The sequence below is a fragment of the Centropristis striata genome, chromosome 6 (assembly GCF_030273125.1).
Source record: "Centropristis striata isolate RG_2023a ecotype Rhode Island chromosome 6, C.striata_1.0, whole genome shotgun sequence".
NCBI classification, from domain to species: domain Eukaryota; kingdom Metazoa; phylum Chordata; class Actinopteri; order Perciformes; family Serranidae; genus Centropristis; species Centropristis striata.
In genome coordinates, this window is record NC_081522.1 from 26,040,921 (window position 1) to 26,053,412 (window position 12,492).

Below are 12,492 nucleotides of genomic sequence, written 5' to 3' on the forward strand. Positions count from 1 at the left end.
TGTTAGATATATGTTAGCAGGCTAATGTTAGCTAATATCCACTTTTGTCCTCTTAAAAGTTCAGTTTTTTGATTGTTAGATTTAAAAAAAGTTCTGGCTCTTTATATTGTTGGTAGTACGTTTCATCACACAGCAGCTTTTAGACACTTTACTGTTTTTTGCGAGCAGATTAAATTGTGGATGTGGTCTTCAGACTATGACGGGTGGCGCTCTGTCTCTATTACGCCTAAATATCCATGAAAAGTATCTGCATAATCCCGTATTATAAGAAGAGAGTCCTGCTCTTAGTTCTAATTGCAATTTGGATGTACATCATGCAAAACCTTAATAAATAGGCTATTACAATCCAGATAACAAAGAAGTTGGGACGCTGTGTAAAACATAAACAGTAGCCTACCAGAATGTGTCCGATTCAGACTTTATATTTACAAAAACATTATCAGTTTATACAATAATCTTTTAAAACCCACCTGCCCAGGTAGGTTTATGGTTAGAAGAAGGTTAGGATTAGATAAAAAACAAAAATGAGACAAAGCTCATAACAAAAGAACTGTAAAGTCAAAATACATATGAGGCTTCATTTGAATCTTCTAGTTTCTGCAGCTGTGCTTGTTTAGCACCTGGCTAAAACACAACTGAAACTACATCAGTTCGAAACCAAACGTTTTTGTGATTTTAAGAGGTTAAATTTATTGTATTTGTACAATTTTCAAATCAATATGTGTCACAAATGATTTGCAAATCATCATATTCTGTTTTGTTAATGCTTAAGAAAATGTCCAAACTTTTTTAAAATCAGGATTGTGATTAACTCACATCATATGTTTGAATTTAAGTTCCTGTTTACGTTTTGACCTATTTGCTGCTGCATTATTTGTTTGTTTCCTTTTATTTTACAAAGTGAGGAAAGCAATGTTTAAACCCTGTTTTGTTCATTTCTCCGGAACAGCAATAATGTTCCTGGGTCAGTTTGACATGTTTAATTATGTGTCAGAAACCAGAAAATCCCAATACACATTGTTTATATTTCATTATTAACTTCATTACTAACCATTTCAATAAATATTAATACCATGGTGTTCTTTATCTCTCACAGATCATGGTTCAATTAGGAGAATTCACTTGTTTTTCATTAAAAAAAAATAGACATTAAAACTTTTTTACTGTATTTTGGAAAGACCCACATATGAAATACAATAGTTTCAGATGACATTGATTTTTTTTTATGTCAAATTGACCCGAACACTAATGTAATAAAATCATGCAGGGAGTTTTTTTTTTTTTTTTTTTTTTACACTTTGAAACGGGACCCGCAACATAACAGGAGGGTTAAATCAAGCCTGATGTTGGCCGATGCATAAAAGAATGATCCCAGTGTCACAGTGAGCGTTCAGCTATCAGAAGTGCCTTTCGTTTAGACGGTGACGGCGTTTTTGGGGCTTAAAAACGCAAAAATCTGAAACCACCCTCCAAAGTGGAAAACTGCAATGTAACGAAATGCTGTGTATTTACGGTGAATTTACAACAGTATACTACTGTATTTTATAATAATTGTAAAATACTGTTACATTTTCATCCCTCACATGTAAACAGTTAAATCGGTCAATTAACAATAAAAGTAGATAAACTAAATTAAAAGCATTTAACACTATTTGTAATTAATTGCTGTAAAATAACACACACCATTATCCTACGATCATATGCTGTAAGCCAAAATACGGTAATATAATGTTAAATAAATTACAGTATGTGGACTGTAAAATAACAGTAAAATACTGGCGTCCCTGCTGCCAGTATTTTACTGTTATTTTACAGTGTGTAATCCGCTCCACCGTAGCGTGTCCGTCTACACTGTCAAGACACAAAACTCTGCTCAGATCTCCTCACGTTCACGTATGCGTTTACGTCACATACATGCTCCAGTACAGGGAAACATGTGGGATTATTTCCATGCGTCGGACCTTCAAGCTGCTCTGGCAATAATAATAAACTTACAGGAGTCTTTCCATCAAATGTACAGGATATGTACAGATTAGGGGTGTGCCGATCCATCGGCGCCGATTTCCTTAAGTTTGCGATCGGCCGATTCTTTTACCTCAAACCGATCTTATCTAGCATCTGATCTACCTCAATAATAACCCCCACAGGCGAAGCAGTCCACCCAACTTTGTAGCTAAATTTAGCAACTTTTCAGACCCCCTTAGCAACTATTACTCAAGAAAGCGACACTAGACAAATCCAGCAACTCCTTCTTACAGTTAGCTCTGTAGCAGTACAGTGTGTATGTGCTGCTGCTACAGGAGGTGTTCACTTAGCGATCTCTGTTTGTTTACAACAAGCACCAGACATTGTGCACAGTTAGCGATGCTGTTAATTCACAATCACTATGTTTATGATCAGCGGGGACTCTGTGCATAATTAGCCATGCTGCTCCAGAGTCTCTAAATCCCTCTGGGAGCTAACTTGTCCCGCCGTGGAAAACCCTCTCCTTGGTTTTTTTCTTCTTCTTCTACAGCTTGGCATCTAGCCCGCCACACTGTATCATCAAATGCTACGCTGCCTCCGTGCGGAAGGCACCAGTAATGCAACTTTTTTTCCTTCTCGATATCATGAACCATTCAATATTTTATTAACTACCTCAGGCATTGTGGATTTCCTTTATTTAATAAAGAAAAATACTGCTGTGTTATTGTATTTCAATAAAATTCAAACATTGAAGGTTCAGCTGTGAGTTATAAAAAAAATTGGAATTGGAAGGTCAGGCTTTTTAAAAATCGGTGATCAGCCAGAAAATTGCAATCGGTGCACCCCTAGTACAGATAGTATTAGTGAACATAGAAGGATCTGTAATTACCTCTATAACATTTTGGATGCACCAATTGGTGGGAGGCGAGCCAGACGGCTTTGGACGAGACCTGGGAGATCTAGTGGATGGTGGAGAACTTTGTGGAAGGAGTAGCTGATGAAAATGCGTGGCGTGAAAACTTCCACATGCCCAAAGATGCTCTTATCTCTTTAAGTGATGCCGCCTGGCATGATACCCAATCCAATTCACACACTTTTGCGTCACCGTATGCAGCAGATTTCCTCCTGAAAACGCTCGTCTAAACGCGGAATAAAAAGTGAAGACGCGACGCCACTTTTGCGTCTTCTGTTCAGACCGTCATCATGTAAATTTTGCCTTATTTTACTGTGTTTGAAGAAATGGCAGAGGAGAAGTGAGAGGAGACAGTGATACACGGAGGGAAAGAGGGAAGTAGAAATAGAAGCTGTGAGACACAGTTCTCCATGTGGAAGAGAGAGTCAGAAGTAGCCGTGGCAGTGAAAAGGACGGGATTGGGAGTCAGAGGGGAGGAGATGGTCACGCTTGGTCAGCCATGAAGAGAGAGCTGTCTGCTGCCCTCTTCACACACACGCAGCTCTCTCCTTTAATTTCTGTCTCTCATGCTTTACTTGTTTTCTAACTGCTTTGATAATCACAGCAGGTCCAGCTGACATGTTCCATCTCCTCCTCTCCCTCTTTACGTCCACTCTCCCCTTTCTGTGAGAAGCCTCTGAGAGGAAAGCTTTTAAATCTGTGCAACAAAACTCCTATAATCCATGAATCAAAACATGGAGACACAGTACTACTCCAGCTAGGCCTGCCAGATAATTAAGTCATCACATCAACGTGCGATATATGGACATGACCTCAATCATTCTTGCTGACCGTGACATTCCCTGTTTTGTTTACATGTTCATATCAGAATGTCTCCAACATTTAAGCCAATATAATGCCAGAATAAGCAGCACGGTTTCCTCTCAATTGCAAAACTTGGGCCCAGGACCTGAGCTTATTTGAAACAAAAAAGCAAACTAAGGCCCCGTTTACATGAGGACGCTTGCGGGTAAAAATGACCAAATATTTTATTGGAAGTGCCTTTCGTTTAGACAGTGACGGCGTTTTTGGGGCTTTAAAACTCAAAAATCTGAAACCACCCTCCAGAGTGGAAAAGTTGAATCCGCTCCGCCGTAGCGTGTCCGTCTACACTGACAAGACTCAAAATTCTGCTCAGATCTGCTCACGTCACGTACGCGTTTACATCACATACATGCTCCAGTACAGGGAAATAAACAATGTGGGATTATTTCCATGCGTCGGACCTTCAAGCTGCTCTGGAAGCTCTAATAAACTTACAGTGTCTTTCCACCAAATGTACAGGATATGTACAGATAGTATTACTGAACAGAGAAGGATCTGTAATTACCTCTATCACATTTAGGATGCACCAATTGATGCACTAATTTAAGTGAAATGGTAATTAAGTTAGTTTGAGTGAAATGTGGGTGCATCACAGGCAGCAAACAGGTTTGGCTGTATTTAAGAACTTCATAGTTTTAGCCACTGTGAATGTTTTCATGTTTGTTTCATGTTAAAAAATACAGTATTTAAATACAAGCATTTAAACATAAACTGAATCAGATGTATGGCAGGAAGAACAATTCAAGGCTGCAATTTGTTGCAAACTTTTGTAAAAGGGGGTGTGAGCATTCCTTTAATGTTGTCTTCATGTTTATATTTAACAAGATACGAGGCTTACTTTTCTGTTTTCATGGACCAGTTATGAAAAGTATGACACTTTTTTATGCATATTGGAAAACTTGGAAAGTACCATACTATGGCCATATGGTCAGATCCATCTGTTGATTTCCATAATCAAAATTGAAAGCTCATTTAGTTTATTTTGGATTCAGAAATCTTCTTGCTTCTTCAATCTTCGGCATGCAAACACACAGGCGCGCACACACAGACTGACACACACTTGCTAAAAATCCCACAACTCTGAGAAACAGAAGCAGAATTCCTGCAAATTATTTGGATCTCTTGTTTGTCTTTGTAAAAATTCGATTATATAAGACTTTATTCAACCCTCCTCTTATGTTGCCGGTTAAATTGACCGATTTCAAAGTTTAAAAATCTAAAATGATTCATAAAAAAATCATAAAAATGTAAAATTGTAAAAAACATCAGTGTCATGTAAAACCATTGCATTTTATACATAAGTATTTCCAGTGTACGTGTAAAAAAAAGTTTTAACATGTATTTTTTTATGAAAAACAAGTGAATTATCCTGATCTGTGAGATGTAAAGAACACAATTGCTCTAAATATTGATTGAAATGGTTAGAAATTGAGTTATAATGAAATATACAATACAATGTTTATTGGGATTTTTTAGTTTCTGGCACTTTTGGATGATTAAACATGCCCTGGGTTATTGCTGTTCCTGAAAAAACTAACATAACAGGAGGGATAAACTGGTAAGGCACTGAGGTTTCTCTCATTCACAGTGATGACGAGTACATTTAAAAACAGTACAGAAATACACGCTCAAAATACAGATAACAAACAAGAAAAATATACATGTAAAAATACTATTTAAAATGACCAAAGATAAAAACAATTACAGACAGTTGCAGCAAAGTCTGCAATCAAGCTATGAAATTGAGAAAATGTTATGGACATATTGATCCTCAGTGTGAATTGAAGATCATTCCAGGTCGCGGGACATTAAAACAAAAGGCTGACACCCCAAGTTCAGTGTGCACATGGGCAACTGTGAGAGTAAACCAGTTATTTAATGTTTCAATACACAGGTGCATCTCAATAAATTAGTATATCATAGAAACATTTTTTTTCTGTCAGTAATTCAATTCAAAAAGGTGAAATAAAACATTATATAGATCCATTACACACAGAATGAAACATTTCATGTCTTCATTTATTTAATTTCTTATAATTATAATGATTATGGCTTACATTTAATGAAGACCTAAAAGTCAGTCTCTCAAAAAAAAAAAAAAATTGTATTTTTCAAATTGTAAAAAGTATGTTTAATATGTAAATGTTGGCCTCTGAAAAGTATGTCATCTATTTGACTCAATACTTGGTTGGAGCTGTTTGACTGGAAATGGACTTATCCATGATATTCTAATGTATTGAGATGCACCTGTATGATATGATATGAGAGGTATACAGCTACCTGAATCTGAATATGTTATGCGGAATAACTCAAATTTCTGTGAAACTGACACGGATTTCGCTACAATGCAAGTTAATGACAGTCATATCCCGTGGCTATTCCATGGATATTTGTTGCTATTGGTTTGTTCCAAGTCACGTGACTTTCAAGGTTAGAACAAAAAACATAGCGGACAGTTCTCTCATTTTTAGTGAAAAAAAATCAATATTTTGACTTAGTTTCTGCATAAAAATGGATTTTGATCACATTTGTAGCGAGAAATATATGTTTTATTTCAGTGAATGTACATAATCACTTTGTATGTTGGAATAGCCACGGGATATTCCGTGTCAGTTTCACAGAAATTTGAGTGATTCCGTGGCTATTCCACGGATTTTGAGTTGAGCGAATCCGTGGCTATTTCACGGATTCCTGTGAGACCAGGTTGAAAAACAGCATTACATTTTTGACATCTGCAGCATCTTACTACAGATGTCACTATACTTCTCTGATCAGTATCATCTCTGATTTTTTTCCTCGTCTCTCTTCTCCCTCCAGGACCCAATACCTACGAGGACGCAGCAGCTTACATCCAAGCACAGTTCGAGAGCAAGAATCGCTCTCCAAATAAGGAAATCTACTGTCACATGACCTGCGCCACCGATACAGGAAACATCCAGGTGGTGTTTGACGCCGTGACCGACATCATCATCGCCAACAACCTCCGAGGGTGTGGCTTGTACTGAGCACACACCCCGTTAATGTCCCCCCCCCCCCCCCCCCCCCCCCCCCCCCCCCTGTCCCCTGTTCTTACCCCCCCCCCCCCCTCCTGGTTCCTGTTCCTTTGACACTGCTGTGGAAATGATGACGTGATGATGACGCTGATGATTATTTAAAGAAAAAAGAAAGAAAAATGCAACTAGGTACATATTAATAATGAGGATAATTTAAAAAAATAGGCATACGTATATATAAATATATATATATAATGTTTTTAGTTCTTGTCTTCTCTTCTCGCTCCGACTTCTCCTCCTGATGTTCTTTGGCTCGCTGCCAACAAACAGATTTGTTTTAGTAGAAAACACCAAACCCTGCAGCCTTGAAAACTTCTTGAACAAAGTCAGTGAAAGCCTCCGCTCCCCGTCCTCCTCTCTTTTTCTTTCTCAGCTGTCTTTTGTTGTTAACAAAACCTGTACTTTTTTTTAATTATTATTATTACTATGAATATGACTTCTGTTTTTATTTTTGTTGATTGTGTGTATATTTATTACGAGTATCAGTCTGTACACTGATTTTTATTCACATTTTGCCTCACATTGACACCTTTTATTTGTTTTCTTTTTTTTTGCTATAGTAGTGATTATGTAATAATATTGCGGAAATATGTGAAAATGTCGATAGCACTAAAAAAAAACAAGCAGGCGGGTCGGCGAAAACCTTAAAAAATTCTCGAGACCTGCTGAAACTGACAACACTGATTTTAACATCCGTCTTTTGTTTACATTAGCCAAGACTTTTTAAGATGTTTGTTGTCAATTTCCTTTTTGTTTTTGAGTATGATTTTACCCCCAACAACGCGGTTTTCATCAACAGGAAGTGAGGCTTCCTGTTTCCCAAACCTGGCCTTAGCCATTCGCCAACTTCCACTTGTGGCCGAGCCAATAAATGGAGAGCCAGTAGGAAACGTGCTAAATGTCCTATCAGTGCCATGTAACAGAGGTACTGTACTGTAGATAGCTACGCTTTTAGAAGCAAGTACACAAGGTTATAACTGTACCTTCACCACTGTTATAACCTCTAGACCTACTAACATTCTCCATGTAAGGAAACTCACTCCAGGTTTGATAATGGTTGATTAATGTATTAATTTATTTATTGATTGATCGCCTGTCCTACACATACCTCTCTCTGTCTTCATTTACACGCCAACACCTTTTCTTCACTCACCTCCATCCGTCTCTCTCTTTCTTTTTGCATGGCGCCCTGCCGTCCTGATTTCGGGGGCCCTCCCTCCTTTCTTTTCCAGCCCTTCTCTCCCTTTTTCCTCCCTCCTCTTCTCCTCCTTCCTCCTAAAAGCCCTGACACAGATAGCATGAGATACTCAAGCCTTTGTATAAAGAGACCAGTTAATTCATAAAACGTAAAAAAAAAAAAAAAAAAAAAAAGCTTCACATAGATACTGTTGAGATAATAACTTAAAAAAAAAACAATTTTAATAAAAATTGCAAAAGATGAATAAAAAATATGGGAAAAAAATACACAAAAAAGAGCTAAGAAGACGGATAGCAGCAACAAAAGGAGAGCGATGATTGGTTCCTGAATGGGAAGGGGCGGGGTCAAATAGAAAAAAATGGGAGTCAAAGTTTGGAAGGGTTGAAAGGTCACGTGGGAGGAAGAAGAAGTGTAGATTTTGGGATTCTTGCAGTAACAAGTAGAATTCAAACATAATTCAAACACCTATGATAATTAATAAAACCAACGAGCGTGGGTATTACTACAACAACGATCATTATGATCCTGTAATATTCTCAAAAGATAATCTTTCTTGTGCTTTGTAGCTATGAAACGTTTTTTTCTCTATATCTCCCTTTTTTAAAATCAAGATGTTTTGCAAAGGGTTCCAGTTTGACAGCGAGCTGACATGGAACCATGACGATCTCAGACTGACCCGTGTTGTTGTAATGCTCTGAACTGTGCGCCACCCCCGTCTCCTTTTACCGTTTTGCCTGTTTCCCTGCATTAGAACCGTGTCCTCACTTTAGCCTGACTCAGAACGATTAAATATAATATTATAACAATATCTATTTTTTATTATTTCAGAAAAAAAATGAACCACTTTTCTTGGGGAGAGCACGTTTCTCGCTGCGTCCGCTAGTTAGGGACGCCGCATGTTCACACATCAACGCTGTATAAAGTCATGCTCCTTTCTTCTTCTTCTTCTTCTGTCTCTTTTCAGTTCGACACACCTTCCAGGTCTACAATGAAAAGCACAGTTCTCACGTCACACACACACTTTCTCGCACCCACACAAACAAACACACAAAATAAGTAGATTTGGAAATTTGTTATCTGTTCATACCTAATCTATGTTACCCCTCATTGATCTATCTATCCATCTATCTATATAGACTTTCTTGCCTTCTTGATTTCTAGTTTTGAAAAGAGTAAACAACTGTGTATAATGACATGATATACCTGTTTCTTTGGCATTCTGTTCCTGTTACCTTCATTTTTTTTACCTCCTCTCTGTTTTGTTCTTTACCCAGTGAATGCTTTTTTCTGTGCAGCTTTTTCTTTCTCTCTCTCTCTCTCTCTCTCTCTCTCTCTCTCTCTCTCTCTCTCTCTCTCTCCCTCTACTCCTCTTTAGTGAATGGTTGTTATTTCATGTGGGATGTCCGTGCTGGAAAAACCAATCGAATGTAGTGTTTACATTAAAAAGCCACTGTTTTCATGACTACAAAAAACCTCATCCTGCCTCTGAGTCATTCTGTATCACTGTGTCTATGTTTTTTTTTTTTTTACTTTGCAGCTTTGAGGACACCCAACTAAGCAGTGTCGCACGTTCAGTAGGGCTGCAACAACTGATCAAATCTCATCAGTTAAAAATTATTATTAAAGTATATATGCATACTGTCACTGACCCAATTTCAGCTAATTAGCAATGGCAGAATCTGCTGTCTCTGGCAGATTTGTGTCTGTTTTGATCTAGCAGCAACCTCCGGGCTGAAAAAAGGAAGTCAATGCTGAAGTGTCAAACTGCAATTCCTCAACTGGCCACTTAAGGCTGGCTGCATATGGGAGACAATCAGTATAGACCAGGCGGCAACCTCCAGGTCTGAGCAGGGAGGCAAACCAGGAAGTGCCTTAAGCTGCATTCGATCAAAAATTCCAGCAGGGGGCACTGACGGATGATTTCAATACAAAATGAGAAAACTCACTTGATTTATTATCTCAGAATTTTTTTTAGTCAGTAGTAAAAAATGTTCTTCAAGATAATTTGACGTTAATAGTGTAAATAATGGCCCCATTTAGAAGAAAATAGAACATAAAGATTCGTATGATTTGGGGCGTGGCTAACTAACTAGGCGAGCCGTCATCACAAGAAGCAGAACAATGCGTATCCATGGCAACATGTGAATAAAGTTATATATATTTTTTATGAGACGGAACGTTCACCGGTTCCGGCTCATAACTTGGTCTCTTTTGTAAGTGACATTTAGTTTTTGTCTGTTGCTAGCCAAAACTAACATCCCAGTTAATGCTCCAGTTAATGCTAGCATGAATTAGCAGCAGCTTCTCTCAGTCAGGTTGAGGTGTAGAGAGGCTGTAGTCAGTGATCAGATCCCTCTCGCTCCTCCACAGTCCAAATATGGTCTGCTCCGCGTAACGGAAACAAGATAGCGAAGAGTATAACACTGAACTCGATGCTTCCAACGGGCAACAAACCAATGGGTGACGTCACGGTGACCATTATTTATATACAGTCTATGGTTTAGACCTCCATGTCAAAAGGGTGCAAAATTAGGTTGGAGTGGTGCTAGAGTACATCACAATGTAAAGGAGTTTCTGGAGTATTTCATGCTATTAGTCAGAGACAGATGAAAATGATTCCTTAATTTCTTCACAACAGAAACTTGAGCAATATCTGATCAAATATTTATTTTCCTTTTATCTCTCAGGGCATGGCTGCATCCCCAATGTCCATTCATTTAATACATTTTTTTATTGCAATGGCTTTTTCCTTGCCTTTTAAATCAGCAGTTATTAGCTACAACAAAATAGTACACTGTTAATGGTTAAAGGTGTCATTGCACAAGAAGATAAGGAATATGTTTTGTTATTTGCTGTAATGCTATAAATAATTTTTTCCCTTTTATTTGAGTAATAATTGATTAATCTAAGAACATGGTCGCCCATAAAGTTGGAATAAAACATTTTTCACCACTTTCGAAGAAATAATTGTAACAATGTGAGTTATTCTTGACAGATAAACTGTATATATTCTCAAAACTTTATTAATCAAAATTATTCCAACTTTATGGGTGACCGTGTATTAATCAACTGATTAATTGATTATCAAAATAGTTGCAGCTCTAATGTTCAGTCAGATTGAATATTTGTAGGAATACATAGTTGATATTTGTGAAATCTCCATGCTCAAAGTGAACGGTGAAAAGAGTCTTGAAATATGATCAGAAATTATTTTTCATTTATTGTTGACTGTTGAAGTCTAAACCTGCAAATAACCATAAGTTCTCTGAAATAGGTAGATGCCAGTGTCACGAATTATAGATTAAATTTAATGCCTCTTAAAGTTCTGAGTCCGACGGCTCGCACACAAAAATGACACTGGCTCAACTTAAAAAAAAATGTTGTAACAATTTGCATTTATCTTTTTAAGTTATTCCAACTAAGGCATTATTGAGTATTTCCAATGAGACTTTTATAGCTGAACTAACTCAATTAGTCTAGTACAACCAACATGATTTGTTTTGTCCTCTACAAGTTTAATTATGTTGAACCAATTCAAGTGGTCAAATTACTCTATTTAAGTCGCTATAACTCCTTTATTTTACTTTCTTTCTACTCAGCAAAGTCCATGCAAATTGTTACCTCAATTTTATTGAGTATAAGTAACTTATTTCACTTAAGTCAGACATATTGTAATACAATATTAAGTTTCATTACCTTAATACTTTTCCTTGTTAAGTGAAGGCAGAAATGCTTGTTCAAAATCAATGTATTTCTGAGTTAAGACATCTTTCTTCATTTTTAATTTTGATCAACTTCTTGAAATAAGTTATCAACTTAATAAAACAATGGACATGTAACAAATTGTATTTTTTATGCTGAAGAAGCTCATGTTTTTAAGTCATACTAAATAACCTCCTGAATCTTTTCTTAGAGTGCAGCCACCAAAAACATGACAACACCTCTGTGTGTCAACAGAAATGTAAAACACTTTCATCAACTGGAAAAACAGTAATATGAAATAATACAAAACGAGCTTCAGGATTTATATTGATACACACTGTGACACAGTAGTGATGACCTCTTTTAGTTGCGTTTTAATAAGCTCTTGCTGTTTACAGCTAGGCGTCCTACAGCCAGCAGCAGGCAGACTGATACTGCTGCAGTCACAGAAGGAGAAAGATAATTATCTGACGAGACAAAACCTCCGGTGGAGTTTGTAAAATATACCAGGCTGACCCAAGTAAGAGTTAATAAAGCCCATTTTTTCATCTCAGCTCTTGCATCATCCTGTGTCCTGTGTCCATCCAGCCCACAAGCTTTGACTTATCTACAATTACTGAATTCGTGTCTGCTCTCATCCCATCATGGTTGTTCTTAGAGTAGTGGCTTCAACTATAGACACAACTCGACAACCAATTATCCAACCAGGCTTATACCAATAGGTCTCGAGAGAGCAATGTCAATGTACAGGCCTACCTCTACATTGCAAAAAAGCCAACTTGTATTTTTTGGCCTAA

At 37.4% G+C, this 12,492-nt stretch overlaps 1 protein-coding gene across 2 annotated transcripts in view; it reads left to right on the forward strand.

Annotated features, from left to right (window-relative positions):
• The window catches only part of LOC131972876 (guanine nucleotide-binding protein G(o) subunit alpha), a 150,141-nt gene extending 143,360 nt beyond the window's left edge, over window positions 1–6,781 (forward strand). Inside the window, exon 8 of one of the 2 annotated variants that reach the window (XM_059334653.1) lies at window positions 6,560–6,781. In XM_059334653.1, coding sequence (XP_059190636.1) covers window positions 6,560–6,747 — 188 coding nt within the window. In that variant the 3' untranslated portion in view covers window positions 6,748–6,781. The remainder of the gene's footprint in view (window positions 1–6,559) is intronic. The other variant, XM_059334654.1, reaches the window with a different exon arrangement.
• Window positions 6,782–12,492: the final 5,711 nt, after the last annotated feature.